The 14,724-nt window shown below is 48.7% G+C and overlaps 1 protein-coding gene across 3 annotated transcripts; it reads left to right on the top strand.

Moving 5' to 3' along the window:
- Positions 1–1,104: 1,104 nt before the first annotated feature.
- Positions 1,105–14,523, top strand: LOC101870386 (ribonuclease inhibitor). Of its 3 annotated transcripts, none has more exons than XM_005149223.4 (10): positions 1,105–1,281; positions 4,792–4,897; positions 6,181–6,351; positions 8,076–8,246; positions 8,930–9,100; positions 9,909–10,079; positions 10,562–10,732; positions 11,545–11,715; positions 13,147–13,317; positions 13,733–14,523. In XM_005149223.4, exons 2-10 carry the CDS (start codon positions 4,812–4,814, stop codon positions 13,818–13,820), a joined length of 1,371 nt encoding a protein of 456 aa, XP_005149280.2. In that variant the 5' UTR covers positions 1,105–1,281; positions 4,792–4,811; the 3' UTR covers positions 13,821–14,523. The 3 variants fall into 3 exon arrangements, with proteins under 3 accessions (XP_005149280.2, XP_030904939.2, XP_030904938.2); XM_031049079.2 differs by lacking the exon at positions 1,105–1,281 and adding an exon at positions 3,107–3,127; XM_031049078.2 differs by lacking the exon at positions 1,105–1,281 and adding an exon at positions 3,112–3,210.
- The last annotated feature ends 201 nt before the right edge of the window (positions 14,524–14,724 follow it).

Raw genomic sequence — 14,724 nt, 5'->3', positions numbered from 1 at the left:
TTCAAATTACCTGGTGGACCAAGGATGGCCTTTTGCCAGTCTTCACTAGTGGCCTTCCTGAGAGCATCATGCTGAGCAAGAAGGGCAGAGGTATCCTTCACCAGCTGCAGCACCCCACCTAACTGCCTGACAGGGAGTATCCTGGCAAGCACCAGGCTTGTGCCATCCCCAAGCTCATTGTTGGTGGTGACCAGGTTTCAGATCAGACCAAGGGGCACAAGCAATGTTGTTGTCACCCCTTTGTGTGCACAATCCTGTGTTTCCCAGGAGGTAATACAGAAAATGTGCACCCTCTGTCATTCAACTCTCTTCTGAGCACTAAGGAAGGTAAGTTTCAGCTCTTTGAGCCTTTCTGTTAGTCTTTTCCCTACTCCTTCAAAGGAAGGGTAATAAAGGCAACTGGAGTGACACCCTCTAGTGCTCCCCGTGAAGTGTGGGTGAGCTGCTGGTCAGCAGCTGTGAGAGGGAAAATCTTAGCTGGTCTTTTGCCTCCAGCTCATTTGCAGTATATGGAAACATTAATTAACCTTTCCAACGTTGAAGATAGGTGGAGAAAGTGAGTTACTGTGACCTGCAATTAGCATGTGATGCATCTTGACGCATGCATGGTAATTCCTGGGGAGAAGAAAAGCCATACGGATTTTGGGAGGAGAAGGTGTAGGACTTGAGTCCCTGCTTACTGCCAAGAGGCAGTTTTAGGGAGGCATGACCAGGACTGTGCTTGGGAAATGCTTCCAGGCCATGTGAGCGTCCAGCTTGTGCAGGAGAAGAGGCTACCAATGCCCTAGCCCCTGAGGGGGGGTTAACCCCCGGGTGAGGTGGCAGGAGGCAGTAATTGCTCAGCATCACACCCTGTCCAGGCAGCACAAGGCTTGTGTGACGAATGGAGAAACTATGCAAACTGCAGCATCCACATCCACACTTTAACACTGTGGTGTCCTCATTTTTTTATAGATCCTTCAATGGCAATTACTCCCTTGCTCTGGGCTAAACTCTGGCAAGTGGCTACGTGAACAGGGGTACAAAGGTATAGTTGCCTTTAATCATCACCAGGTTTTCTGCAATATTTGCTTTGTCCCTAAGCCAGGTACGACCGCGTACGAAGTGCAGCTCCGTGAGCCCCAGAACAGCTGCCCTGGGAGGAAAAAAGCCATCACAGCCCAAAATTGTTCTCCCTCTAGCAGGCACCATGTGTACAACAGAAGAGGTTGCGTAGTAACGGCAGCAGGAAGGCGTCAGCTCTGCCTTCCTCGCTCCCCGCAGAGCGCCGAGAAGAGCGAGGTACGTATCGGCAGCAAAACCGGGCTCTTAAACTCCCTAAACTTTCCTTTCTGCTTACCGAGGAGCACGTAACGATTTCAAAGCCGGGCAACGCAGAGGCTGCTCTGTGGGGCACTGCTGGTTGTGCTTAATGGAACTGTTGTGTGAGCCACAGGGTGGGGTGTTCGTAGGGAGAAGAAACTGAGTGAGACACTAAGATTTTGGGGGGAAGGAAGGGAGGCAACTCAGTACGAGCTCTCGGCACTTCAAAACCTTTCTCTCTCTTCAAAACCTTTCTCTCTCTTCAAAACCTGCTCCGTCTTGTGAAAGTCTGAACGAGTCGTTACTGGGGATAAAAGTACTAGGAAACAAAAGGGAGACAGGGAGTAGCCGGCAGCCGGAGGAGGAAGCCAGCAGGGCGATGACGAACGCCTTCCAGCCCCAACCAGGCGCTGGGATGTGGAACGGGTGTGCGGGCAAGCTGGTGGCCACTGGGGTGTCCGGGATGCCACGGCACGGCGGGGGGACCGAGGCGGGCAACAGTCAGTGCAGCGGCAAACTCCGGTGCGCCCGTCCTCTATGGCGCTGCTGGTTTTGTTTCAGAGAGCTTAGAGAGAGAGGCCTTTGCCTGTGAGGTGCAGCTCCTGTGATCGTCAGCGTGTTGCACCAATGAAGGAGATAGAATATGAAAGATGAGTCACGGATAGGACTGGTGAGGGATGGACGGGAGAAACATCCCAGGCCCTCCAAGCTGGAGCCATCTGGCAAGCTGGAAGTCAGGGAGACAACTGTTCTTATTCCCTGTTCTGAGCTCCCTGGACAAGTACAAGGGAGGTTCTGTCTCCCCTGGCGACGGCTTCCTTCAATGTTGCCTCTCCTGGGTGACCTGCATGCGTCCGCGTTATACTCCGGATCCCAGCACGGGGCAAAGGCTGCCCTCCTAGCCGTGGTGGGACACCTTCCCATTTAATATTTGATCCTCCTATCCCTTTTGCACCCCTTCACTTATAGGGATTTCCCCCTCTCCTGTTTCTTTTTCCTGAATATCCCAGTGGTCCTGCTGTGGGGGGAGAGAGGGGTGGATGGGAAAAAGGGGAGGGGGGAAAGGGAAATAGAGGAGAAAGAGAAGGAAGTGGGGAAGAAGTTTAAAAAGAGGGGAGAAATAGGGAAAGGAGAGAGAAAGGGGGAAAAAGGAGGGCAGAAGGGGTGGAAAAGAAACAAAAGAGGGAAGGGAAAAAGAAGGAAGGAGGAAAGGGAGACAAAACATGGAAAAGAGGAAAGCACAGAAAGGAGAAAAGGAAGAACAAGAGGAAAGAAAAAGGAAGGGGAGGAGGGAGCAAACGGAAAAGGGAGAAAAAAAAGAAGAAAAAGGAGGAAGTGGGAAAAACACAAAAGAGATAATGTGGAAGGTGAAAATAGAAAAAGAGGGAGACGGAAGTGAGGAAAACGCGAAAAAAAATAGGTAATATGATACAGAGGAAAAAGATGAAGAGGGGAGGGGGGAAGGTGGCAAAGGAGAAAATAAAGAGGGGAAAGAGGAAAAGAAGGTGGGAAGAGGGGAGAAGCAAGAAGACAGGGAAAAGGGATGAAACGTAAAGGTAAGAAGGGGGAATGAGACGGGAAAGGGGCAGAAATGGCAAAGAAGGCAGGAAAAAAATGAAAGGAGGAAGGAAATGGGGAAAGAAAGGAAAAGGAGAGAAAGTGGAAAATGGGAGAGGAGGAGGAGGAGGAGGGCAGAACGGGACGACTGCTGCGCTCCGCTCCTCCCAGCTCGACTCCGCTCCGCGCTGCTGTCCGCGCCCGGTGGGGCGGGACTGGGGCGGGCGTCGGCGGCTGCGCGGTGCGGGGCAGGGCAGGAAGCGCTGCGGTAGGAGCTGCCGGGGGGGGCGGCAGCAGCAGGGGCCTGCGGGAAGTTGAAGCAAAAACCCGGGGAGCTCCGGTGGAGCTGAGGTGCGAGGAACACGGAGGGTGGGGGAAGGAGCGCAGTGAGCAGGGGGGGCAGCGCTCTGCTGCAGCAGGAGGCCAGGAACAGCCGCGATGGCCGATGTGCCCGCTGGGTAGGACCGAGCCTGTGCTCGGAGATGGGGGTCACCCGTTCCTCGGCTGACGGGAAGGTGCAGGGCTTCGCGAGGGGGAGAAAAACCCAAACTTTCGTTTGGTCTGAGGGTGGTAAACCAGGGGAAATACAGAGAGCAAGTTCCTGTATCGCCTGGGAGGCGTTTGCTGAGTAGTGTAACTGCGCTGTTCTCTCACTTCTTCATACTGGTTTGGGCCAGCGCTGATGTTAAAACACCACTGATTCAACCGGCTTTACACGTGGGGTTGTGTTGTGAACCCACCGAGGATGTGTCCGTGATTTCCAGCAGCGTTTTGCTGAGGATTTGAAAGAGGAGAGGCCAAGAATGCACATGAGCTCTGCTAACGCTGGCCTCGGCGTCTTGGTTTCCTTCTTGTGTTTTAGGAATATGGCCTCGGTGCTTCCCTGCTCTCGTGGCACTTCACCTCCCCCCATGGATGTGGGACTTGTTGTGGATGAAACATGATGTGTGCTCTGATACCAGGCTTATGTCTGTGGAAAGCCTAGTTTGGGATAGCCTTGATTTTATGGTGGCAAATGACTGAGGTGGGGAAGAGAGTGATGAAATGCAGTCAGTAATGCCTTGATGGGGATTTTTTTGCTGTTCACATTCCCATGTGATAGCTCAGGAGACTTTTTTTTAATATATAAATATCCCGTAGTCTGAGTCATGTTAGCACAGCCAAGACACCAAGAATGCATTTTGTCACCCACTGGAGCACTGCCTTTAATGCTATCCCTGTCAGCTCAGCCAGAGCTCAGCTGTCTGGGGCTGCTCTGCGAGGTGCTGTTTACATCAATTCAGAAATGCAGTTTGACTTCAGAGGAAGCAAAAGAGTGTGCTTATCAGTTTCTCTGTACTTGCCCAACCAGAGTGACTTTTCAGAGCTTGGCTATCGGATCATGGAGGAGCACTCCTCTCATCTGCCTTGGTTCCACCTCTCACATAAGCCAACAGGGTTTTTAATCCAAGCCCAGGCAGTTCTCTGGCTCATCTTCCTTGTTCTCGCAGAAATACCCTAATTTTAAGTATAGCTCAAGGTCCCACAACCAGTCAGGTATGCCACACTGGTAATACTCAGTGTCTGTGTGGCTCAGTAGTGTGATAGTGAACAAGTAGCACTAGTGCCTCTAAAATACGAATTCTGGTTAAGCTTCCCTGGAGAGGGAAGGGGAATGTCTTATTCTCACAACAGCAGCCTTCAGATAATAAGGTGTTGCCATATTTCTCCAGAATCCGTGTACTTTTTGCCTCTCAGGAGAGGACCTTGCTGAGCCCTAGACAAAACCACTCCAGTGCTGCTGGCTCCTACCAGTGCTCGCAGCAGGCTGGTGTTGGACAAACACAATCTGTCCTGTTACGCAGTGGCCGAGAGCTGGGGGGTTGGAGAGGATTGGTGCTTCTCAGAAAGTGAAACATAAGTTTTTATTTTATTTTTTTCATTTATTCTCAGGTCTTATCTCAGCTGTTAAAATGGAGCTTGACATCCAGTGTGAGGAGATGAGCCCATCAAGATGGGCTGAACTTCTGTCCACAATGAAATCCTGCAAAACCATCAGGTAGTAACTAGTTGCATATTATCTCTTCTAAGTAAGAAATACTGTGTTTCTCTCCTGTTTTCTTCAGCTGCAGAACTGCTGATGAACAGCTTAGAAATTGCCCAGTAACCAGAATTATTCTTCCTATTTTTTTTCCAGAAGGTTAATTTAAATGGGAAGGGGGGAACCACCCTCTTGCAAAGTTTTTCAGCTACAGATAAGCATCCTTTGGTATAAAGTGATGCTGCCCTTGTTCTAAGGCATGCGAAGAACTCAGCCAGGTAATGCGGTTATCTAAACATTTGATGACTGCTTGTAATTCTGTCTTTCACTTTCTCCCTTTCCCTCAAGAGAGGGAAGACATCTCTGTGCTCATTAGGTTGCACACTCTCAGGGATGCAGGTCAGATGCTGTCAAATAACTGTTACCTTAATAGTCATGCACAAGCTACAGCTTTTAATTCTTCACTTGGACTTCTAAAGTATCGGCAGGAATTGTTAACTGGTGTTGAATGTGATGCTATAGGGAGCCCAGCCTTCTTCCTAGAGGAAGCAAAGGAGAATCCTACTAGAGCCTCAGTTTTCCTAGTGTTGTCTAAGGAGAAGTGACCAGGCAACTCTTGGTAGTCCTGGCTGTGGCTGTACCTGGGACTTGACACCGTCCTTTTGCCCCAAGTCTTTTCTGCCTCTCTGTACACTTCCATGGCTTTTCTGGGCTCCCAGTCCTTTCCTTGCTTCTACTTGCAATTCGACTCCCCGCCATCAGTTTAGCAACAGTGGGAGAAGCCAATGCAGTTCGTGTACTGAGAGTCATGCTGGAGAGAGACAGTGCAGACTGGTCTGGCTCACCTGCTTGAGACAAAACTGCTGATGGGTGTCTCTGGGGCTGGCTGAAGACCCAGCTTGGCTGGTGTCAGGGCAGAACTAGTCTGACAACCTGTAAGCTGGCCTCTCGTTAGAGGCTTCAGACACCAGTAGTTCGTCGCTGTCAGTGCTTAAGTGAAGGTGCGTCCTTCAGCTGAAGTCCTGCCAAGGGAAATGACTTGCATCATGTGCCCTCTTTTGTACACACGGAGGTTTGTGGCCTGGGGATCTGCTGTCCAATCTCTGCTGTACTGCAGCCCTGCAGAGACAGCACATCTAGATTTGGGCCATGCATCGCCCAATGGGCCATGCACATACTTATGGAGGCATCTAGGGACTGCCAGGGAGTAAATTGGTCACTTTGCTTCCATGGACTGTGCTCCAGCCAGGGAAAAGAGCAACCTTGAGGACTAAAGTGCTCCTTCTCTCCTTCTCTTACAGGCTGGATGACTGCAATCTCTCCAGCAATAATTGTGAAGATCTCTCCTCCATCATCAGTACAAATCCATCCCTCACAGAGCTGAAGCTGAACAACAATGAGCTGGGAGATGAAGGCATTGAATACCTGTGTAAAGGGTTGTTGATGCCAAGCTGTAGCCTTCAGAAGTTATGGTAAAGCTCCACTGATTGTTTTGCTGCAACATGCTTGCAGTCTGCTGCAGGTGAAGTCATGAGGCAAACTAGTATGTGACGATAGTAAGAGCCATGCCAGTGCACCTCATCAGTTGCCTAGGTCAGCTGGTTGGAAATGTGCAGATGTTTTTATGTAAGTGATACATTTACTGTAAGACTCCAGGACCATCAGTATGTCTTCCTTTGTCTTCCAAAACTAAGAGAAGGACAGGTGGGGTTTTCCCAGCCAAGTGAAGGCTTTCTGGAGGCTTTGTTTTAGAAGAGGCAGCTGAGTTATTGTTTAGGCCAGTTTAAACAAAAGAATGACCACAGAGGGGCCCACTCTGCCATTAGCACATACCTGACATTTTCAAAAATGCATTTTCAGAGGCTCTTCTGCCAGCTATAAACAGTGTTTAGCATCTGGTCCAGTTTGCTCGCTCCTTTCTCTAGGAGCCAAGCAAAAGGATGTTCTCGTGAGCCTTGGCATTTCAAGAGCTGTCAGTCTCTCTTCTCTCTACCAGACTGGCTGTGCCTCAAGCCTCTTCTCCTCAGTTAGGCAGGGACAGCTTGTTTCAAGACAGCATGTTTTGCAGAGGGACCAGCACCACATTATAGCAATAGTGGGCTTCCCTCAGCAACCACGATGCAGCAGCTTTAGTCAAAGCCAGTGGCTGCTGCCCCTGCTCCTTAGTGGCCCACAAAGAGATGCTGCCCTCTCTGTCCATATCCCTTTTGCAGTGTACTGGCATCCTCTAGGTCCTGAGGTGGGTCTAGGATCTTCATGGCACCACACTATAATTTGCCTTTTAGGCCTGATATGCCTGCTTCAGAGTCCCTGTGCCCCAGCAATGAGGACTCACTGACAAAGAGAGGGGAAGTTGACTGTGAAGCTAATCAAACTGCAACTTTCTGATGGGCCTTCAAGAAATAACCGTGATACTCTCTACTGGAAGACTAACACAAGTCATTTTTTAGAGAGTTTGTCCTAGCTTCAGACTTCTCCAGATGGCCAAGTAGCTGCCTGGATTAGGCTGTTTCAGTTCCATAGAAACACAATGTTCCATTTTGGGGGTTCTGGTAAGGTGCCTTAAGGAATAAAAGAGCAACCAAACACAAATCAAATTTAATACTACATGCAGAGAACCTCTGTATTGCCATGAAGTCTTGTCCAATAACTCTAAACAGCCCATAGCAATACTAGTGTGGTTCCTACGTTACTTCTCCCAGCCTGAGTGCTGAAGGATCAGCTTCATAGATCCTTCTTGTAGTATACCATTAAAATTCTAATGATACCCAGATTTAAGCCAAGTTGGACAAGATTTTCACTTTTAGCTACTCTGGATCATATTTCCAGAGGTGGCAAGAAATCATAAGATGCCGTTGCCCTGTCTCCAGGATAAGCCTCATGATGATTGACTTCTATAAAGCAGTTGCAGTGCTACTTAATGTAGGGTGGAGCCTTCTTCTGCTAGAGGTGCTGTAAGAGTAGTTACACTGAAGGAAGCATGGGAGCTACAGGCATAATAATAGCTGATCAGATATTTTGGCACATCTGTAAACCAGTAATACTAACCTGGATGTGCCGCCTTCTAGAGCATTAGGCACTGTCGGTGCAATGGAGTCCTTCCTAAGATCAAACCTCAGCATGTGCACCTCTCTGAGAAGAGCCTCTGTAATTCCAGGAGTGCATTTCCCTCACCCTGGTCGCCTCTCCCCTTCAGGCTTCAAAACTGCAATCTGACCAGTGCCAGCTGTGAGACACTCCGCTCCGTCCTCAGCGCACAGCCATCCCTGACAGAGCTGCATGTAGGGGATAACAAACTGGGGACTGCTGGAGTGAAGGTGCTGTGTCAAGGGATGATGAACCCCAGCTGTAAGCTGCAGAAGCTGCAGTAAGTAGTCAATGGGTGCTTTTGATCATCAAACAGATCATGCTTGTCTTTCCCTGTTTCCCTGTTTCCCTGTAGACAACCAGTTTTGTTGCCAGATATGGATTTCTTCCTTATTTGTCTGAAATTGTGTAATGTTTATTCATGCTGGTAGGTCCTGTGGGTTTGTAAGAGCTGGGTGCCTATTCCCATAGGCTTTGTTTAGCATTCCTGGCAGTGGTGGCTGTTAATACAAGACCTCTCAGACACCCAGGGAAGGTCTGGTTCTGCTGCACGTGGTCCTTGTTTTATGTCTGAGCAGGATCCAGGCCTATTCTCAGTCCCCAGTTATTTCTTCCTGGGAAGGCTTGGTGGTGATGCTGTGTGATGTGTTGCAATGCAAAACTCAGTCATGTGTTCCAGGCAGCCTGTGCATTGGTGTCACAGATGACTAGTGTAAAAATGGGGTAGGTAATTAGTCTTGCTAGGGTTCCTGGGGTCTAGTTTAGGAATTAATGCTTCCTGAAATGAACAGGGATGTGCTGTTAAAAACTCTTGTAGTTACCTCTCTTTCCATGTGTTGCCTGGTCTCAGCTCATGCTGGCATCTTTTCTGGCTAACACACACTTTGCCCAGCTGATGCCTTGTGGATAGCAGGATGTGGTGAAGACAGTTGTTTTACCTCTGGACTTCTTTTCTTCTTGCAGGCTGGAGTATTGTGAACTCACAGCTGATATTGTGGAAGCTCTCAATGCTGCTCTGCAAAGCAAGCCCACCCTGAAGGAGCTCAGCCTGAGTAACAACACGCTGGGAGATACAGCAGTAAAGCAGCTGTGCCGAGGACTGGTGGAGGCAAGCTGCAACCTAGAGTTACTACAGTAAGGAAAAGCTGGCCGACTCTAGCTGGAACTAGTCCTGCTACTAGTTATACCACCCCCAAGACAGCAAAAATTATTGTCAGGAATTCTTGAAATTCAGGGCAGTTTTCTTGCTGGCTCAGATTTCTGTAGTTGGAAACTGCAAGCAGATGTCTGGGGCTTTCATTTTGGGGATCTTTTTGTCCTTATTTTTTCATTGTATGGGATTCTGAGCTTACTCTTATGTCTGCTGGGACAGTGTGAACGTGTACCCCAGGTTGAATCTGCAATGACAAGGGGTAACTGTTAGCCAGTATCTCAGAGCAGAGGAGCAATAATCCTCAGTGGCTCCAGTTCTTACCCCTGAATTACCAGCCAGCTGAGTATGTATATTTAGGTCCCCTTTTTGCTTCAAGACATTGGCCTCGTGTCTGGGTTAAAGCTGGGTTTAGGAGAGAAGCATGATTCATTTTATCTTGTCCCTGTGCTTCAGCAGGGATAGGGAGCCAGGTACTCACTGTGAGGTACAGCCAAAAGTTCATCTTAAAAAGGACAGTGAATACAAAGGGACAATCTGGTGAAACTGATCCTTGCATTAATGGATGTGAATGGGTCAGTCAAAGTGCTCTGCAGCCTTGTGGAGTGCAGGAGCTGTGTGTTGCCTCACTCAGACCCCACCTAGGATACCTGTATCTGAGTCTTGCAGGGTCTAGCAGTGTCCAGCAAGGAACCAGCCCATAGACCCTCCTCGTTCTGAGCTGGGGGTGTTGGGCTGTATCTAACACCGCGGGTCTGGAGCAGCAACTCCAGCTGTGCTCTTTTTCTGCAGCCTGGAGAACTGTGGCATAACCAGCAATAGCTGTCAGGAGATCAGCGCTGTTCTCAGTAGCAAGTCGTCACTGATAGATCTCTCTGTGGGGGATAACAAGATCGGGGACTCCGGTCTGGCTCTGCTGTGCCAAGGACTGATGCATCCTAACTGCAGAATCCAGAAGTTATGGTAAGGGTAGACAGAGGTTACTGAAATCTCTTTTGCGGCCTCTGAGCAATCTACCTGGTGCAGCTGGTTTGCTCCTAAGCAGAACGTTTCTCAGTTACACCCCCTAGTGAAACAAGAATGTCTCTGCTGCAGATTTGTTCTCAAAAGTGGGTGGATGACACCATGTGAGAGGAGAACCGCACTGAGATCGTTTGGAACAAACTGGGGAGAGGGTGAATTGAAACTGGTGATGGCATTGTCTTGGCTTCCTGTCGAGCTGTCTTTCTACTAGAATTGCATGACCCTGTTTCTTTTTTGTGAGCTTTTGGTGCAATGGGTAGAATGTAAGGAGAAAGCTGTGTGGTATGAAGCAGGAACGGGTTTTGTAAAGGATAGAAGAAAATGATATGATGTAACAAGACATCAGAATGCTAAAATAGGACTCTGTTTTCTATTCTTAAGCCATTTTTTTGGGAGAAATAATACTTTGTTCTTCCCTGTAGGTTATGGGACTGTGATCTCACAAGTGCTAGCTGTAACAATCTCTCCAGACTCATCAGTACAAAAGAGAGCCTCACAGAGATCAGTCTGATAGACAACAATCTGAGAGACTCGGGGATGGAAATGCTGTGTCAGGCGCTCAAGGATCCCAGATCTAAACTCCAGGAGCTATGGTGAGCTGCTGTCAAGTTTCACATACCCACTGCCTTTGGAGACAAAGATGCAGGTGAAGTAATGGCCACCAGCTAGATCCTCAGTTGCAATGGCCTCCCCATTCTCATCCTGTTGTAAACAACAGGAGACCAAGCATCACTTGTGGAGCTTCTGGCTAATATGTTTTACACTGCAACAAACGGCAACTAAGAGACTTTTGAAGTTTGAAAGTCCTTATGTATGAGCAAATTGAGTGCTTTGATCAGATATCTCAGGTCCTCCACTGGATTCAGGCTGTTTCACTGATGAGCCAAAAGAAGGTTTTAAAGATGTAAACTGTTCTCAGCATCCTCTCTGCTGACAGCATTGCCTTTTATGCTGGGATGTTGTGGTTTCACATGGACAGGAGAGGAAGATTGTTCTTTCACCTAGAACTTGAACAAGCAGCACTTGAACATTCCTAAACTGGAGTTCCAGCTCCTGCCCCCGCTGGGTTCTTCTCCTGCCCTGGTGGCCTTGGGAGTTGATACGGTGCCTCAGGAGTGCACAGTGGAGCTGAGAGCAACTATGAGAGCAGCACACATCATTCCTGTACTTTATGGGCAGGTGCCTTCCCTAGATGCATGCTCCAAGACAGACATCCCAAATATAGAGTGGGAGAGGTGCTGTTTAGAAAGGGTTGAGCTGACAGTGGGTTGAGAGTGGTGATTGTAGGAAGGCTCTGGTTCCTCTGGTCCCCCTATCTGGGCTCCTATGAAGCAAATGTGAAGTGAATGATGCCTGATACTCTCTAGATCCCCCATGTACATCTCATGTCAGTTTTGCCTTGCAGGGTTAGGGAGTGTGGGCTCACAACTGCTTGCTGCAAGGCCGTCAGCTCTGCTCTCAGCGTGAACAAGCACTTGAAAGTACTGCACATGGGTGAGAACAAGTTGAGAGATGCAGGTGTTGAACTCATTTGTGAAGGGCTGCTGCACCCCAACTGCAACATCCAGTCCCTATGGTAAGGTGCACCCTCAGAAATCATCTTCTCTCTTGCTGTGTTACCCTTCCAAGAATAGCATGTAGAGAGAGGAAGATAGCAATAGGTGGTAGCATAGTATTTTTTTTCCTGTACCTTCAGGATCTGAAGCAAAGGGTGGGGAGGCTGCAGGGATCTTGCTTTGTTCTGTGAACTGCTCACCATAGAGCTTCCTGTGCCCTTCTCTGAACTCACCCACAGGACCTCTCTCAGATGTGACACTGAGATGGAAGAGCTGCTGGTCCAGGTCTGGCACATTAATTCTCATGCCTGCCAGTCACAGTGCAAAGCCTGCCTGAATTCACCAGTTGCCTCTTGCTTTCCATAGTCTCTGTGGGTGCTAGCGTAAGTGCTGATCCAGTCTCACCAGTAGGAGGAGGAGGATCCTGTCCAGCTGGAGCATCCTGTGCAGCTCTGTGGTGGGACTTGCCTTCTCTGTCTGCCTGTTCCCTTCCCAGGTGGGCACCAAGCTCTGGACTGGTGTGGCTGTGGCCTGCATGGTGCTCAGAGCACCATGCTCCTGCCCTCCACGTCATTTGACAGAAGCTGGAGCTGTGCTGCAATGCCTGAAGCTCACAGTGAGGGGGTTGAGCAAGAGACATCAGTAATACTTGAAGTCTCTGCCCAAAAATATGTGTTTGATGACCAGTTAAAGCTACTTGTTTCTCAGCTGAGAGTCCTCAGTTGCCCTTTTTAGAGAAGTGGTAGCAAGTTTCAAGTCATAAACTTTAGAGGCACTTTATGATCACTTGAAACCAAAGAGAAGATTATGCATGATGTTGGAGTTCACAGAATCATTAAATTATAGAATTGTTTGGGTTGGAAAGGACCTTAAAGATCATCCAGTTCTGACCCCTGCCATGGGCAGGGACAACTTCCACTAGACCAGGCTGCTCAAAGCCCTGTCCAACCTGGCCTTGAACACTGTCAGGGATGGGGCAGCCACAGCTTCTGTGGGCACCCTGTGCCAGTGCCTCACCACCCTCATAGTGAAAAACTTCTAATATCTCATCTAAATCTCCCCTCTGTCAGTTTAAAGCCATTCCCTCTTGTGCTGTTGCTACAAGTCCCTCTCCAGATTTCTCATAGGTCCCCTTTAGATATTGGAGGACTGTTACAAGATCTCCCCACAGCCTTCTCATCTCCAGGCTAAACAGAAGTTGGGAATATATTCTTAAGGTTTCTTCTCCAGCTGAAGCCACATGCCTTTGAGCTTTCAGGGAGGACTTTTATGTGTTCAGCAGTCACAAGGAGGGCAGCTGTCTCTGTGGGAAGACCATGGACCAGCCCCTGCTGATGCCTCAAGGATACAGGGATCTGTAGTCCATGCTAGGGGCATCTGTGCTTGCTGCCTGGATGTGGGCTGGTCTCTGGAGCCATTGCTTACTGCAGCTGTCCCTCCTCTCTCTGCAGGCTGGGTAACTGCGATGTCACATCAGCCTGCTGTGCAACCCTCGCCACTGTCATGGCTACCAAGCAGTGCCTTACAGAGCTGGACCTGAGCTACAACCCACTGGAAGATGAAGGCATGAGGAAGATCTGCGAAGCCTTGAGGAACCCCAGCTGCAATGTGCAGCAGTTAATGTGAGAGGTGTTTGTGGTCCTGTGTGTGTTCCCCCGCAGGTGGTGGGCTCAGGGAGGGAATGCAAGCACCGGCTCTCTGGGAATTCCTCTTGAGGGCAACTGGTGGCCTAGGGAGGGGGTGGTGGGTCAGGTGCCATCTGCATGGTGCAAAACCTGTCTTGTCCCTTCCAAGTGACATGACCACAGTGCTTTGATCTGCTTTGGTCCGTAGGGCCCAAGAACAAGGAGGTGATGCTGGGGAGGGAGTAATATGGTCCTATCCTGTAAGGCGTGTTTCTGGCTGCTGGGCCAGTCTCTTAAACCTAGATGGGGCTCTTTCTGTTATATGATCTTCCCATATTGTCCATTTGTGCATCTTTCTCTTTCCTTAGCGGAGGATGCTCACTAAACCAGCTTACCTTTCTGTTTGGGTTAGTTTGTACGACATTTTGTGGAGTGCTGAAGTGGATGATGAACTGAGAGCGCTGGAGGAGTCCAAGCCTGAGTTGAAGATCGTTTTCTGAGTGGTGACTGCCTAAGGAGAAACGTCAAAGCAACGTCCTTGTCTTAACCTGAACTTTTTTATTCATAAAGCTAATTAATTTAATAGAGAATTTGCTTGTACCAAAATACTTGTGGATTCCCTGGGTGGATGTCCAGGGAGCTGACAAACCTTCTGTGCATCTCTGGATGTACTAACTCCAAGGCTCATGAAAACATTGTTCATTTTCACTGCAGCATTACTGTCCTTGAAATAAACAATTACTGGGCATCTTCTAGAAGTGGGTCTTTACCCTTTAGGAGCTCATTAATCTTATAATCCTTTCTAATGCATTAGTCAGGCTCTAAAAAGAGCTCCTTTCCAAAGGCAGGAGGAGATCTACCTATTGTATTATTACTGGTTGGTGCTTTTATCAGGTTGCTGGGGAAGGCTCTCCAAAACCCAGGTGTTTTCTAATCTAAAGTAGAGCTCTTCCCTGCCTTTCCCTGTAAGAGTACTTGGAACTCTGATACATATTCCAGTATTGGCCAAGACAACAGAGTAGGAGGAAATGAGCAGCTGTTCAGCTGCATGTTTTTTTTTTAAATTGGTATCCCTTGAAAAGGAGTTTTCCTACAAACAAAAGATGAGTTTCTGCTAGTACAGAAAATGGTTCAATGGTTTGGTATGTGCGCCAGGGCAGGAGTGGTTCCGCAGGAAATATAATAAAGTCTGTTTGCAAATAATTAAATGTGTCATTTTTCAGCTTGTGAGGAGAAAATGAAGATATTTCTCCTTTAAGACCAATCCATCCTTCATGAACTACAATACCACTATTAATAACTTCTTTTACCCGTTAGCTTTTGGTAAGCTCTTAGTGGAAGCATGTCAGGAGAAGGTCTTAGTCAAGGCCTCAGGTGGACAGCAAACCTAGAAGGCTGGTGCCA

The sequence above is a fragment of the Melopsittacus undulatus genome, chromosome 4 (assembly GCF_012275295.1).
Source record: "Melopsittacus undulatus isolate bMelUnd1 chromosome 4, bMelUnd1.mat.Z, whole genome shotgun sequence".
Classification (NCBI taxonomy): Eukaryota; Metazoa; Chordata; class Aves; order Psittaciformes; family Psittaculidae; genus Melopsittacus; species Melopsittacus undulatus.
The sequence above is the reverse complement of the archived record's forward strand: the minus strand, read 5'-3'. Positions and strand labels throughout refer to the sequence as shown.

Bases quoted from the DNA above. Each gene is read 5' to 3' on its own strand.
- LOC101870386 (XM_005149223.4), top strand. From the start codon at position 4,812: ATGGAGCTTGACATCCAGTGTGAGGAGATGAGCCCATCAAGATGGGCT. The intron at 9,101-9,908 runs GTAAGGAAAAGC...CTTTTTCTGCAG, and splicing joins TGCAACCTAGAGTTACTACA to CCTGGAGAACTGTGGCATAA. The intron at 10,733-11,544 runs GTGAGCTGCTGT...TTTGCCTTGCAG, and splicing joins TCTAAACTCCAGGAGCTATG to GGTTAGGGAGTGTGGGCTCA.